Here is a 16587-nt window from a genome sequence, read left to right as displayed (position 1 = left end):
CTCCTCACCACCCCGTCAGGACACTGATGATGAATGGGAGCCAATAACCCGGCTGGGGGCCCAGTCAGCTGTCCTTCCCTACTGCCACCCCTATCACCCCCCACCCCCTTGGCCAACATCTCCAGCTTGATTGCTGCCAGCATTATTGATTGTTTTGTGTGAGTGCACCTAAGCTTGGCCCAAATCAAATACATTTCAATATGTCCCCAGGACACTGATTTATTGTGTATTGTTGAAAACATTGCCCTGCACCTCTGATATTTTGGATGTTTTAGCCCTCAGTTTTGAAAACGGTTCGACCATTTCAGTTTTTCTGTGAAGAAATGTTTGCAATTGTATAACTAACTGTATGTCATACTTTGGGTACATTTTGGGCCACAACTCCAAAACAATGCTCACTACTTCATGTGATGTGGAAAAAAAAGAAAATGTATTATTTCTGCACCTTATCTTGTGTAATTCCTATCTATGATATGAGCATTTCTATACAAACTACAATGCGTTTCCTTTCAAACGATACCATCCATATGCATGTGCAGCAAATAATTCCTAAGTTATAAACTTTTTAGTTTGGGTATAACATTTTAGGTGGAAATTCACATTTTTGCCTGTCAGCTGTAGAGGTTTTAAAGGATGGTCCGGGTGCCATCTTCCTCTTCCTAGGTTGTGGCAAATATTTAATTTGATAATAGAACATCCCTGCTGAGCTTAGCCACGCTGCCCCAGACACAACACTACAGATGCAAAGATATTCAGCAAGTGAGCAATCAATTTAAAAGCAGGTTGAAAATTACATATATTCCCCCTGATGATGATATGCATGGAGAAATAAATCAGAGAGCAAGAGGGAGCATAGAAGAGAAATGGGGGAGAGACAGTATCACCTGATCTGTCATATCTTAAAAAGCGCAGGGATGTGTCACCTAACGTCTTCAAAAAGAGAGAGAGATAGAACCCTCCTGGCACATTTTGATATGAAAGGTTTCTGTGATTGCTAATCTATGCAAAACAGTGACTCATTCATAATGCATGAGCAAGAAGAGATACCAATTTTGCAACGCTTTCAGATTATTAGATATTATCGTGAATGCAGCGGATGAAATATGAACACTCCTACCTGTCCCATAGTAATTACATGAGTGGAGTGGTCTAAACAGCAGTGGTGGAAAAAGTACTCAATTGTCATACAAGTAAAGATACTAGAAAATGACTCAAGTAAAAGTAAGGTAAGTCAACCAGTAAAATACTACCTGAGTAAAAGTATTTGGTTTTAAATGTACTTAAGTATAAAAAGTAAAATGGAACTGCTAAAATGGAACTGCTAAAATGTATTTAAGTATCAAAAGTAAAAACCATTTAAAATTCTGTATATTAAGCAAACCAGACTGCACAATTTTTTTTTTTTAATTGACGGATAGTCAGGGGGCACACTCCAACACTCAGACATAATTTACAAACGACGCATTTGTGTTTAGTGAGACCGCCAGAACAGAGGCAGTAGGGATCACCAGGGATGTTTTCTTGATAACTGTGAATTGGACCATTTTCCTGTCAAAATGTAACACATACTTTTGGGTGTCAGGGAAAATGCATGGAGTAAAAAGTACATTATTGTCTTTAGGAATGTAGTGAAGCAAAAGTTGGCAAAAATATAAATAGTAAAGTACAGATACCCCAGAAAGGGTTTGGGGGAGGGGGGTATGTCCCCCAGTGGGGAACACACCAACGGGATATAATCACAGAACTCCTAATAGGGATGAATGTGTTTCCCTCCATTCTATGCATCCAGTTGTTCACCTTGATTTATTCACTTTAATGCTGAATCTTTAAGTATGAGCGGTTGACAGTTTTAACAGGCCGTCAATCACACTGTGATGACACGTGATTAAATAGGAAGATCTTCATCCTCTCAAAACCTCAACGACACACAGCAGGATTCAATTAAATTGGCAGGCATCCCAAGGACAATGATGAATGTATTTTCTATTCAAAAGGCAGTTCAAAGTATGCAAGTTAGATTAGCATTCATTTAATAATAGCCAGCTTATCAAATTTCTTCTTGGATATTTGGGTTCTTTAGAAAGCCAAGTGTAATTGCATTGAGTTCTATGCCAGGTTCTTAACGCGGGTGGTAGCATGATTAAAGATTTGGCATCAATGTTTGCGTCGCTAGATTTACAATAGATGCAATGAGTCATATTTCTGATTGAAGCTTCATAACCGAGAGACATCAAGAGAAACCACTTCAATATTATATACTAGTATATTCACCCAAATGCCACAGTAGATAGCATTATTTCCACAGAAGACAACTACACAGCCTGAGAAATCATTATTGCCATAGTTTTGGTGGGGATTTTTGACAGGGTCAGTTCATTTAACCATAACAGGAGCATAGCTGCTTTAGAGTTGGGGTGCACTTGACTCATTCAGTAGAAAATATACATATTTTTTTACAGAGTTGGCGATGAGCAAGCCCTTGAGCTGACCCGTCTACGAGACAGACCGCAGGAATAAAATACAGCCTCAATACTTCCTCTCACTCTTTTTAAAAAGCAGAGGAGCCCAATTTTTCAAAACTTCAATGTTAAAACGTCTCGATTGCACATCAGTCTTGTGAAAAATATATATTTTTTTAAATTGCTGACAATTTTATGCTTTTACATTCCCGGTAACTTTGCCATAAGGGATTTGCTCTTAAACCGAGCAGAGCAGAGATGAGGGGTGGTATAAAAATCAATAAGGCTCTTCAAAGGCAACAAGAAAAAGCGAAACCTTAGCCTGCAATTAAAACAAGAGCTGCCGGCACTAAGGGGATGACATACTACTGTGCAGGTTTCTTCCACTACTTCACACAACCAGTTACCTGATCGATGTAATGACATGAATATGGTATGTGCAGTGGACACTAGTCATATGCTGTGGTGGTCAACGCTCTCTATGTTGATGTAGTTCTGGTAACTCTGTCTAGTTATGTTAGTGCTCACGTGAGTCACAAGTGACCCATTGTTTTTCCAAAGTGGCACCAATTTTTCAGTCCTCTTCAAATGAAGCGTGGGGACTCTGGGGAATTCTGTCACAGATTCCACCACACCCCCGCTGGCTTTAATAGGGTCAGCAGATCCCTGCTTTCACCAGAGCCAGTTGCCCCTGGCCCCCTCCGCCCCGTCACTTCCCCAAAAGGGCAACCTCCCCACAGGAGGGTCACAGAGCCCTAATGAATGGTGGTGGGGGCTCAGAGGCTCGACCCACGAGGGCTTTCAGTGGCTGATGTCTGTCAGCCGTCTGTCTGTGCCTGGAGGCTGGGAGAGGATGGACATGCACGCACGCACGCGCACACACTGCTGCCTTGGCAACAGCTAATGGGGATCCTAAGAAACTACTAAATGTTAATGACCACATACTGTACTCAAAATCTCCAACTGACATGGATACCGATATAATGACCTGCAAGGAAAAACATGCATAGGCAAACAGTCATGGCCAAGTACAAAGTGATATATTGTCAGCCAGTTCCAATTGTGTGTTGAAAGTGAATGGGTCATGCCAACATTTCACCAGCTCATTGAGACCAGAGGGATGGTGGTGCCATAGGGATCATGATCACAACATTTCCATAGCAAAATTAACCATTGCGTTACTCTTGCTTGAGCAGTACGACTTCTGCATCCCTTATTATTCTCTCATAATGATTCAAACACTGCACACTTTGTGAAAACAAAACCACAACAAAAATATATAATTTACACATATTCTCTCTTTTAAGGCTTTTCTAGTGTTTATGTCATCTCCAGTGCTGTCATTCTCCCTCTATCCTTGACCCCCTTTCATTGCTCCTTCTGTTATCTGAAATAATGTCAGCGCCTTCTTAGAATCTATTCATCAGAGCAAAAAGAAGCTGGCACTGACATTGATTAAAAAAAAACATCTGTGCCTCGCAGGGGTAAAAGGAGAGAGAGTAGAGAAGAGAGAAAGTAGAGAAGAAAGAGGAGCTTAAAATGAAACGGGCACGGCTGGGCTGCTGTCTCCCTCTTGTCCCCCCTCGTCAATGCCATTTCAATTGAAAAGTGCAGTGGTAATTAAATTGCAGCGGGGGTTAGGGGCGACTGTGCAGAGCAGTGACGGGGGCAGCACTGACATAAAGATGACACAATTCAGGGGGACGAGAGGGGCGACAGGCGGAAAGGAGGGGGGTGGGGGGGCATGTGACAAATGCCATTCATTCATACACACTGCCAGGTCCACACTACTCAATCTTCATGACATTTAAAATTAAATAAAAATTGAGATTGAAGACTAAGATATCCCCAAATGACCTTTTCCGAAATGAGAAGTTTTCTAAATTAGGCTAATCCACATCTTATATGAATGCAGCATAGGCAGAAATTTCTGTTATGCTTAGAGGATGAGCAGTTAAGTAAAACATAATTTGAAGATGCCCGTGTGTGTGTGTGTGTGTGTGTCAGCACAAAAGTAAGCGTGAGTCACTGCACGCCACGAGCTGTTGATCCACATTAGAGGACATTAATCCAGGCTCACTGATAAGCCTTGGAGAGCCAGCCTCCCATTCCTCATGTGCTACACCACCTTTCTCACACAACATTAACACTGATCAAAAACAAACGCTTTCCTAATTTTGAAAATAAATCAATAGAAATATGGGATGCATATGTACCAGAGGAGGCTGGTGGAAGGAGCTATAGGAGGACAGGATCATTGTAATGGCTGGAATGGAATTAATGGAACAGCATCAAACACATGGAAACCACGTTTGACTCCATTCCATCCATTACAATGAGCCTATCCTCCTTTAGGTCCTCCGACCAGCCTCCTCTGATATGTACTGAAATACATTGATTCAAGATTTGATTTTTTTCCCCTTATACATGCTGTAGCATATCATGGTTAATATAAATAACAAACATGAAAACCAATGTGAAAGGCAGGGATGTAGCCTAGCCTACCTACCAATAGTTATTTTTAAAGGCCTTGCATTTCTTGGTCTGCGGCATGATGCGTCAGACATATTTGATGACCAAAGAAATCAGATAATGGCTGTCATTTTCAATTTCATACTCAGCTCTTGGAAAGAAGAGCTTGAGGGGCTGTCTTCAAAAAAAACATGGTCTCACCACAAAAAAAGTATGGAGAAATACAATTTTTGCTTTGGACCTTGAGAAAACAATTACCCTGCTATGCTTCTTGAGGAAGTGGTTTATCTTAAAAATCCATTTTCTATTTTTAGTCAATGAATTCACCATAACTAGTCTTGGATGGTGTCCAAGTGAGCAATAGCTCCTTTAAAAAGACATCCACACACCATTTATGTGACACATAGAACTAGAAGGTTTTCAGTTTTAAAAGGTTAGTTTAACAAATAGTGCATCAGCCATGGCATTGTATTGACAGCTGAAGCAAACACTGAATGACAATCTATCGCTCTGACTCACTCAGTCCCTGTTGAGGTTAGTGAATTCTTACATTTTGCTGCCATCTATTGGAAAAACAGATCACTGCACCCTCTTTCAAAATTAACACGACGTCAATGAAGGTAGAGATATTCAAAAATAAGACTAAAAACCGCACACTGAAAAAGGACAGATGGACCTATCTTGAGTTGAAAACAAATAAGCACTAAAGTCAAGGTTGGTCATCTATCTTTTTAAAAAATAAAAAAGTCCCAGTGGGCTCGTTTTTGAATAGTAGTTGGCCCTGCCAAAACCAGCAGCTAGACACACTGCTGAGCACAGTGTTTCTTGCTTTTCTGCAGCATCCGCTTTAGAAATCTAATGAAAAACGGTTCAAAACCACATCTGTTAACATTCATTTCAGGCCAGGCTCATACTCCAATACTGAAAACTAGAAAACAACATTTCAAAGTGACGTGTGATCACCTGCCTAGTTCCCCTACAATATTAGTTTCATGACCTCATGAAATGGCATGATTTCAGAGTTAGAAAAATAAGTGATGAGTGTGTGATGAGCTATTGTCCTCCCCTGACACAAAGAGTCTGTCTTGACTGTTGGTAGTCTAATAGACAAGTGCTATTAACATTCACGCGTCAACCCATACTGGAGCCAACTCTATTGTTCGCTGTCATTCCTTAACAATAGAATACTTGGTAGGCCAGAGTCATGCAGCAAAGCTCCCAGCTACCCTATAGGGAGGGCATTGGGCACACCCATGGCCAGTGAGTCTCAGTAGCGCGCCAAAACCTCCAGGACCTCCTCTTTCACAGCGAGGGGAGAGTGCTGCTGCACGCCTGCTGCACCGATACGGGTCTCCCAGCAGTCATAGCCACAGTCTCTCAAGTCCTGGATCGTGTTCTGGACCACCGAGCACTCCGTTTCTACGAGAGGAAATCACAAAGAAAAACAAACCATCACACACAGTGAACTACATTTAACACCCAACTTGTTTTTGACCCTCCGTTCCTGCTTACTGCACCGGAGGATTCATTTACATCTGCAGAGCTTGGGAGAAGGACTAGGTTTGCTACTGAAATGGCACCCCTCGGAGTCCGCACCCTAGGGTTCTGTGATGCGAGACTCCCACTAGGAGGTGGAGTCTGACGGCCGCTGTGAGAGCTGAACCCACAAAGCCCTCTCTAGCAAACACCAGGGTGCCCAATAACTGGATAATAATGTGTAAACATAGGCTAGGGCTAAAATGCCTGGGGTGAAAAATGTGTCAAATAGGGGAGCAATTTCTGAAAGTAAAAGTAGAAAGCCTCCCATCATGCAGCAAAGGAAATGTTTGCGTGGGATTTGGATTTCAGACTGACCTTGAAGAGGGCATTTAACCTGAACCGCTTCTGTGTGGCTCAGCTGGGAAGAACATGGCACTAGCAATGCCAGGGTCATGGGTTCAATTCCCACTGGGGTCAAATATATTTAAAAAAGGTATGATCCCACTCTCTGTACAGTAAGTTGCTTTGGATAAAAGTGTCTGAAATGGCTACTATACTGTATTAGTAGTAGTAGTACTTATTCAGCTGAAGAACAAACAGTAAGCTAAAGTACATCTCTATGTGGAGAAAAATCATTACAATGCTCATTACAAAGAAATGATAAATACGTAGCACGTCATCAGACAGTGGTGGGTTTTAACAAGGCTGCAGGATAGCAGGTTACTTCACTGCATGTTTCGTCCCTGCTCTTGCTCAAATCAAAACTTCTCAGGTCAAAGCTGATCTGAGAGCACTGAGGGGAAAACACTTGACTAAACCTTTTGGAAAATAGCTGCAAACCACAAAAAATGTGCAACACTTGTTTGCTAGTACAACAAAACAAATCAACTTCATTTGGGGCTATATATTCTATGTGTTACGGGCTGCAGGCATAAGCAAAGGTGGCAGTGGATTTTTGTGGAAATAAGCGTGAAACACAGGATCCTCCTGGCTAACTCAACCAGCTCTCCTTCTCTATGCCGTCTGTTTGAAACTACAGAACTTTTACCTCAAAAGAGGATGACTGAGGGTGACATTTTGTCACACACCCCATATCTTGGCTCACCGTCAAATCAATATAATGGAGCCAAATCTACTGATGTGTCGACATACAATCAGCATGCAGATGTCATTTCACAGATCTCGCTCACTGTTAAGAGGTCACGCTATTCATAGAAATATAGACAAGACAACAAGGCTCTCAGCAACTCTCTGCCCCAAAAATAAGGCGAGGGCCATAGATGGTGGCAATACCAATGCAGCGTAAGAACACATAACATAGGGACGCCCCCACTTGATTACTGCGAGCCAGATGAAAGTGTAGGGAGGCATTACTAGCAGACAGCTATAGTACCTGGTCTAAGCAAGGTGATGCCACAGCCCCCTCCTCCGGCACCAGTCAGCTTGCTGTGTAGCCCTCTGGCCAGGGTGACCTGGCACAGGGTGTCCAGGGTCGTGTGTCCGACACCAATCACATTCAGGTGGTGCTGGTTGATGTCAATAAGCTCCTATGGGAGACATAATAGCAGCTGTGGGTTTTACATAATTTCATTATCAATCTGTTTTGTATGAAAACACAATTTTGTTCTGTATTTTGGCTTTTCATGCAGCTGTAGTTTTTACCAGGGGTGCAACTTTGGTTTTAGAAGTGAGGGGGGGGTATAATTATTTTTATAAATTAAGATAAACACTCCAAACAGCCTACCCGACCGCTCGCAGGCACCCGCATGGTCCTAAAGCACACCGTTGCCTCATTTTGTATCACATTCCAATGATAAACTGGGGGGGACAACAATGCAATTTCAAAATGTTAAGGGGACATGTCCCCCGTCCCTAGTGAAAGTTGCACCCCTGGCTTTTACCATGTGTAAGAGGAAGTCAATCATTTCTACGCTGTGTCAGACTGGTAGTGTCTGCCACACCAGAACACACCGTCCATAGGCAACATGTGTTTCAATACTGTACCTCCAGGACATTGTAGTGCTCTGGTGTGGGGGTGTCGCTGGCCATCTCTGTTAAGGTCTGCTCACAGGTGCAGGAGACTGCATCCACAGACTCCAGTACAGGGTTTATAATAAAGGGAAACTGGAGGGGGGAGAACAGCAAATAAAATATAGAATGAATGCTTTTTACAAATAATTGGGAATTCAATGTAAAGGAATTTAACAACACTAAATATACTTAAAAGAAGTCAACAGTGCAGACTAAAGCAGCAAATGTACATAATATCATCTCATCTAGTGGTCATATCATTAATTAAAACAGTCAGTACATATTGCATAGCAGCACAAAAAGCCAGTCACTCAGTGCTGAGTGAAAAAAAAATGTAGCTCTTTCCCCCAATCACAACACTGCCAGTAACACCACCTATGACAATCTAACAGAACAGAAGTGCTCACACCTGTGGATGTCACCTAGGCAACGGCACACAGGGGTGCTAGCTTAGCGCTTCTTCTCCATGTTTTATGAAGGCAGTCAATGCCAGGCCCCAGAGTGTCTTTCCCATGCAAATTAAAGCACTGGTGATTACACTAATTACAGGGCTGGGGAGGAGAACACAGTGGAGACGAGACCACAGCCATTTAGTACCTTGTTCAATTTGTCCTTCACTCCAGCAACAAGTACCTTGGTGCTGCGAGGGACCTTGGTGTTCGTGAGTAGGATCCTTAACATTGGGACCCTACAAGTGGGGAAACATTAAAGGAAAGTTAGCAATATCATGCCACATTATGTACCTGTATTCATTCAGGTGTTGCTATTGTCAATATTTCTCCTCATGAGTGGCAATAGCAGAGTGGAGTCCATAGAATCCAAAGAGAAGGAGCACAGACTATCTTTTCCATTCATTGTTTGTGACAGCATGGGCAGTGTCACGGAGGTACGTCCTTATTCTAAAGTAATCCATTGTAACTGCATTGGGGATTTAATGCCACCTGCCATAATTGTTCAAGAGTATAACCCATTAACCCACTGACCTGGATGACATTCATTAATCCCTCCAAAACACAGTCGACTACTTTAAAATAAGGCATGCTATCACACTCTATAAAACTGGCAATGTAAATTAGGCCCATTGACCATATTCACTGCAGTGACATGGAAAGGGTTTGGTTTAGTGTACAGTACCTGCTTAAGGCTGTTATCTTCCCAGAACGGTATCTCAATATGCCACCTTCAAGAGTCAAAGCAAAGTGATAGAATCGGCCATCAATCAGATACCATAATAGAGTAGAGTAATTTGAGCAAAATAGTATTTTCTGGCCGCAAAACAGCCCTCGCACCACACAAAGGAATACTGCACATTTCCCCACTGTTAACTGTAACATCAGCCTGCTCACAGAGAACACACACAAGAAAAGTAACTCCCGCTACAATACTGTTCAGTGCCGTTCTGCAGACAGAACATGCTGGCAGATTGTATCACACCATTCATTGTACCACACACACCACAAAGCTGTGTGGTACCGTGGGGTCTGTGCACAAGGCAGAGGGATCCGGGTCTTACCCCATGTCCCCACAGCATTGTCCACCCCTGAGGGGTTCCCATGGATGATCCTCTCTCCCTGAAACGCCCACCTGTTAATTAGCTCCATCTCCACCTCACCCCACCTGTTGAAACACAATGAAATACAGAAGAGATGATTACAATGAGGATTTACACTGGGCCTTCAACCCCTATCTAACATAGCCCTCGTCACTCACTCTGTGCTTGTGATGAGTCCAGCCCCACCCATACTGACATGTGAGGACATCAGAAACAAAGTCCGATCTGACTTCCAGAATTTATAACGGACTAGCATCCTCCAGTTGTGGAAATAGATTTAAGAAAAATGGGGATCTGAAAACTATCAAAATCTCTACAGATGACTGAAAAACAATATGTAGGTTGCTGGAGAAACTGCAGCCAAACAGAAGCAAATAGTTCACACTGTGGGCAGAATATATTTGTACTGACTGACTGTCTGGAGGGTGGAATAGCATATCCCAGGACTCAGCTAGTGGTGCTGCAGCAGCTACTCTAAATTAACTTGAGTAACTATTCGAGTAACTACACTGTTCCTAGACCGTCATTGAAAATAAGAATTTGTTCTTAACTGACTTGCGTAGTTAAATAAAAGGTAAAAATAAATAAAAAAACTATAAATTAAGACATATGGGTTACAATGTTTTATTTGTTTGTTTGTTCAATAAAAAAAACAGCTACTGAGAGATTTCTTTAAATAATTCAATGTTAATAGATCCAGTAGGATATTTGGTGTTAAGTCATTACCTGGCTGTGTTTTCCTGGTCACTCAGTGGAGAAGGGATGGTCCCACTGGCAGAAAGCATGGCTGCAGCCAGGCACACAGAGTAGGCAGCGCTGGACCCCAGACCCGCTCCAGTTGGCAACTCTGACCACACAGACACCGTCAGGCTGGGCAACTCCCTGAGATGGACGAGAATTATTAACCACATTCAATCAATTACTGCAAACATTTTCAGCATGGCTTGCTTACATCTAGGAATGTGACTGTAGTAGGATTTCGTCAGCCTAGTTGGGTATGGCTGAGTGAAAAACTATTAAATGTGGATGAAAAAGCTAAAAACAGCACTATTGTTTTTACCTACTAGTGTTTGTAATAGGTTTTAGGGCACTCAATCTCACACAAAAACACCACACTTTGCAAAAGCTCCTACAGCAAAAACATCCCAAAAAAGCACATTTCCTTTGATCTTAATCCAACTGACCAAAGGGTCTAGACACAGCAGTCCTTTTTATTGTGAACGACTAGCGTGGCGTACATATGTGCATGGGTGTGACTGCAGCAGACTTGCCCATGAATGCCAGGCCCTTTCTGGGCAGACAGGACAGGCACTGTCAATGCCCATGACAGCCAGGCTCTTTCTGGGCAGACAAGACAGGCACTGTCAATGCCCATGACAGCCAGGCTCTTTCCGGGCAGACAAGACAGGCACTGTCAATGCCCATGACAGCCAGGCTCTTTCCGGGCAGACAAGACAGGCACTGTCAATGCCCATGACAGCCAGGCTCTTTCCGGGCAGACAAGACAGGCACTGTCAATGCCCATGACAGCCAGGCTCTTTCCGGGCAGACAAGACAGGCACTGTCAATGCCCATGACAGCCAGGCTCTTTCCGGGCAGACAGGACAGGAGTACGCTCAAAACTAATTAAGGAGCTGCTTTCCCTAGGGACAAGCGCATCCAGACTTGTTAAGGCTGCAGCGTGAGCCCAGTGCCAGCCTCTCATTAGTGGTGGACGGGCTCTGACAGGACGGACAGCCACTATCTCAGACATGCTAGCATAGCGCTGCAAGCGTCAACTCACGATTAGGCCTACTCCTTAGCATCTACCCAGCTCCTAGCTGCCAAAGTCTTTCTCACTAGGATGGGGTCTGTGGTGTTCATTAGGGCATTAGAGGTTTGGTTCTTGGGTCCCAAGATTAGCACTACCCTATGTTAACAGGCCTATATAAATCAATTAGCTCTATCAGTTGACACTCTTACCCTGACTTGGCAAAGACACAGAGGTAGATGTAGAGGAAGGCTAGGATGGCCATGCTGCGAGTATCCAAGGTTCCATTTGATACACCAACAAAGTTTCGCAGCATCCTGACAAGCTCTGCATCAAGCTCATTCACATTCCCCAGCTCAGCTGTGAGACAGAATGACACAAATAGACAACATTACAATAGGAGAATAAAACAACCACAACGATACTTCAGCTGTTATTTTACAACTTTGCCAATAGTTTTGGGTTTAAGTCCAGTTCATCTCCAAAATGTGCTACATTGGTGTCTTGTGCTGATTGATTAACTGGAAAGAAATATATATATATTTTTATTAATTTGTGACGTTTTTTTTGGAGTGAGCTCAATGCACACATACATTGCAGTTTTTCTAGAGATAAATCAGATCAAGCCTGAACTATGCGATGTAGTAGGGGGAGTTGTAGATTCAAACAGGCCAATATTCTACATATTGTAGTGCATAAAACATGGTAATTAACTACAATGACCATAATGGAGAGACAGAAGAGGAAGCGGGACATCGGGACGATTTGTAGGAACGTATGGCGGATGGTTGGACATGGAGAGTAGTGCGGACCAAGTCGAGAAAATGGAGAAACGGTTGGAGAAGCAACAGCTGTGCTGGAATGTGATCAATATGGGTGACAGTTCTGATGATATGGATCAGGAGGATGAGGGTCAAGGATCTGAATGGTCTGTAGTGGAAAGACATAGGAAGAAGAGAGATTATGAAACAGAAAGCAGTGGAGCATCTAGTAAAGAAGGCAAAAAGAGGGTCAAGGTAGGAAGCAAGACTAATAATGTGTCGGATTGGAAAGTTCTGATGGTGTTTGAGACCACAGGGCCTCGTTTACACCCTATCCGATTAACCAATGCCGTAGAGAAAGAGATAGGTGAATTCAAACTAGCCTGGTTCATTGGAAATGGTAGACTGCTAATACTTTGTGGTAGCCAGGCTCAGCAAGGGAATATTCTGCTAATGTAAAAGCTTAATGGGAAGAAGATTAAAAGCCATGTCCCTGGTGCTTATGCTAGATTGAGGGGTCATCACTGGGGTCCCATTATCTATGGCCATAGATGATATTATAGAAAATGTGAAGAGAGGCAGAGTGATTGAGACCAAAGGATTGATCAGTAGGAAAGAAGGTCAAAGAAGTGAAAGCTTATCAGTGCTGCTGAGTACAGATAGGATTCCTTTTTTCAATGCAAGAAATGGAAAGCAGATGTTACTGTCGAACATGCTGAATAATCCTATGGGTGGATTGTTTCAGCATGATAGCAAGTGTAATAGGGTAGGGGGGCTTGATTGGGGGGGGGGGGGGGGGGGGTGATAGAAATTAGTATGGATAGATGTATTTTTTCTTAGTAGCGCAGAATTCGGCAGACCATAATTGATCACACACTCCAGCACAGTAGGTGTTTGGTCTGTTCTTCTTTTACGCCTGCTACAGAAGCAGAAGAATGCACGATTGTGATGTGATATAATATAGAGACCAGCTGTTGCTTCGAGAGGTATCACTACCTGAAAGAACATGATCTAAGTGGTTGATAGTTGGTATTCAGCAGTCATAAAAGTATGCTTTATTTACTTTGAAGAACTACAAAACAGTGATTTTGTCAGAAAGCATAGGCAGCAGCTCTATAGAGATTAGATTACTTGGAATTAAATAATAAAGTTGTTAAATAAAACAAATGTAATACACACAATAACTGAAATATTTTATTAAAGTAATGTGCATAAATGGTTAATAGGTGATAAGCAGTAATGGGCAGTCAGTACCATCATGGGACTTTTATTCATTGTTTTATTCTGTGTGGTTACAGCATTTAACCTTATCCAAATAATTAAAACCAAAATCCATGATAATTTTTCATTAAAATAATTTAACCGAAACGACCACAAAAAGCACTAATAGCTCAGCACTATCAGAAGTGGAATAGATCTCACCTCCAGAGTCAGGGAGAAGCTGCTTCAACGCGGTCACATCCCAGCTGAGGAAAGTGTTGATGTTGGGGAGATTGATGCAGACTTTACTGGTGGATGTGGCCTGCAACCGTAGGTATGTGCGCAGGTTCAAACTTACAGCCAGAGCCACCTAGCACAGGTTGGAGCAAAAATACCTCTGAATTATTGTTGTGGTTAATGTCAAATCAATTTCATTTCAACAACCAATCTTTCGGTGAACAGAAAACCATAACACTGCTTGTCCTGGGGGTCATATGACGAACAAATCTCATGAATACATAAAGATGATGGACTGGCATGGACAACTATCTTCAGTAAGATATTCAAACAATAAAGTAAATCAGGCTCAAAATATACTTAAAAGTATAAAACGGAACATGTAAAGTGTTGGTCCCATAGTTCATGAGCTTAAATAAATGATCCCAGAATTTTTCCATACACAAAATAAAATGCTTATTTCTCTCAAATGTTGTGCACAAATTTGTTTAAATCCCAGTTAGTTAACATGTCTCCTTTGCCAAGATAATCCATCCACAGGTGTGGCGTATCAAGAAGCTGATTAAACAGCATGATCATTACACAGGTGCACTTTGTGCTGGGGACAATAAAAGGCAAATAAAATGTGCAGTTGTGTCACACAACAATGCCATATATGTCTCAAGTTGAGAGGGAGTGTGCATTTGGAATGCTGACTGCAGCAATGTCCACCAGAGATGATCCCATATAATTTAATGTTCATTTCTCTACTATAAGCCACCTCCTAATGTCGTATAAGAGAATTTGGCAGTCCAACCGGCCTCACAACCGTAGACCACATGTAACCACGCCTGTCCAGGATCTCCACATCCAGTTTCTTCACCGGTGGGATCGTCTGAGACCAGCCACCCAGACAGCTGATGAAACTGATGAGTATCTCTGTCTGTAATACCGCCCCTTTGTGGGGAAAAACTCATTGTGATTGGCTCGGCCTGGGTCTTGAGTAGGTGGGCCTCGCTCCCCAGCGTGTAGGCCTATGCCCTCCCAGGCCCACCCATGGCTGCGCCCCTGCCCAGTCATGTGAAATCCATTGATTAGGGCCTAATTAAATTTATTTAAATTGACTGATTTCCTTATGAACTGTAAATTAGTAAAATCATTAATTGTTGCATTTATAGTGTTGTTCAGTACATGTCTGTTTTTTATTTTTTATTTTCACCTTTATTTAACCAGGTAAGCTAGTTGAGAACAAGTTCTCATTTACAACTGCGACCTGGCCAAGATGAAGCAAAGCAGTGCGACGCAAACAACAACACAGAGTTACACATGGAATAAACAAGCGTGCAGTCAGTAACACAATAGAAAAAAATAAAGTCTATATACAGTGTGTGCAAATGGCATGAGGAGGTAGGGCAATAGGCAATAGTAGCGAGTGGCTTCCTATTTCGCAAACAAAGCATCCTTCACTCATGCTGCCAAACATACCTTAGTAAAACTGATTATCCTACCGATCCTTGACTTCGGCGATGTCATTTACAAAATAGCCTCCAACACTCTACTCAGCAAATTGGATGCAGTCTATCACAGTGCCATCCGTTTTGTTCACCAAAGCCCCATATACTACCCACCACTGCGACCTGTGTGCTCTCGTTAGCTGGCCCTCACTACATATTCATCACCAAACCCACTGGATCCAGATCATCTACAAGTCGTTGCTAGGTAAAGCCCCGCCTTATCTCAGCTCACTGGTCACCATAGCAGCACCAACCCACAGCACGCGCTCCAGCAGGTATATTTCACTGGTCATCCCCAAAGCCAATTCCTCATTTGGCTGCCTTTCCTTCCAGTTCTCTGATGCCAATGACTGGAACGAACTGCAAAAATCACTGTAGCTGGAGACTCATATTTCCCTCACTAGCTTTAAGCACCAGCTGTCAGAGCAGCTCACAGATCACTGCACCTGTACATAGCCAATCTGTAAATAGCCCATCCAACTACCTCATCACCATATTGTTATTTATTTTGCTCCAGTATCGCTACTTGCACACTCATCTTCTGCACATCTATCACCCCAGTGTTTAATTTGCCATACTGTAATAATTTTGCCACTATGGCCCATTTATTGCCTCACCCACCTTATCCTACCTCATTTGCACACAATGTATATAGACTTTCTCTATTGTATTATATACGGTATGTTTGTTTATTCAATGTGTAACTGTGTTATTGTTTGTGTCGCACTGCTTTGCTTTATCTTGGCCAGGTCACAGTTGTAAATGAGAACTTGTTCTCAACTAGCTTACCTGGTTAAATAAAGGTGAAATAAAAATAATAAAACATACTTACCTTGCCATGCACGACAGCGTGTTCTCCGTGGAGGATAGCTTTCCCTGGTGCAGACACGATACATTCCTTGATTTGCATTCTGATAGCAAAATGTAGCCTGCCAAGTAAATGTTGAATTGTTAGTAAAATAGCTATCGTTAGCTAGCTTTTTCCAGTTAATTCATCAGGAAAACGTCATGTAGCTATATATATAGTAATACCTCCAAACCACTCCGTCCGATGAGGGATAGTCTTTACAAACTCCCGTTGTATTTTTAGAAGGGATAAAGCGTCCTTATGAAGCTGTCCGCACTGTTAAATACCACAATCTTGAAAACATCA

At 42.5% G+C, this 16587-nt stretch overlaps 1 protein-coding gene across 1 annotated transcript; it reads right to left on the bottom strand.

Moving 5' to 3' along the window:
• Positions 1-1602: 1602 nt before the first annotated feature.
• mvk (mevalonate kinase) lies at positions 1603-16584 on the bottom strand. The gene is made up of 11 exons (XM_038996232.1): positions 16467-16584; positions 16267-16363; positions 13927-14074; positions 11956-12103; positions 10720-10875; positions 9955-10058; positions 9576-9621; positions 9039-9129; positions 8415-8534; positions 7804-7957; positions 1603-6350 (listed from the first exon to the last, which is right to left on the bottom strand). Exons 2-11 carry the CDS (start codon positions 16342-16344, stop codon positions 6199-6201), a joined length of 1197 nt encoding a protein of 398 aa, XP_038852160.1. The 5' UTR covers positions 16345-16363; positions 16467-16584; the 3' UTR covers positions 1603-6198.
• Positions 16585-16587: the final 3 nt, after the last annotated feature.

The sequence above is a fragment of the Salvelinus namaycush genome, chromosome 1 (assembly GCF_016432855.1).
Source record: "Salvelinus namaycush isolate Seneca chromosome 1, SaNama_1.0, whole genome shotgun sequence".
Taxonomy (NCBI): Eukaryota; Metazoa; Chordata; class Actinopteri; order Salmoniformes; family Salmonidae; genus Salvelinus; species Salvelinus namaycush.
Note: the sequence above shows the minus strand (reverse complement) of the source record. Positions and strands in the feature narration are given on the sequence as shown.

Bases quoted from the DNA above. Each gene is read 5' to 3' on its own strand.
- mvk (XM_038996232.1), bottom strand. From the start codon at position 16,344: ATGCAAATCAAGGAATGTATCGTGTCTGCACCAGGGAAAGCTATCCTC. The intron at 14,075-16,266 runs GTAAGTATGTTT...AACCTGTGCTAG, and splicing joins ACGCTGTCGTGCATGGCAAG to GTGGCTCTGGCTGTAAGTTT. The intron at 12,104-13,926 runs GTGAGATCTATT...TCTGTCTCACAG, and splicing joins GCTTCTCCCTGACTCTGGAG to CTGAGCTGGGGAATGTGAAT.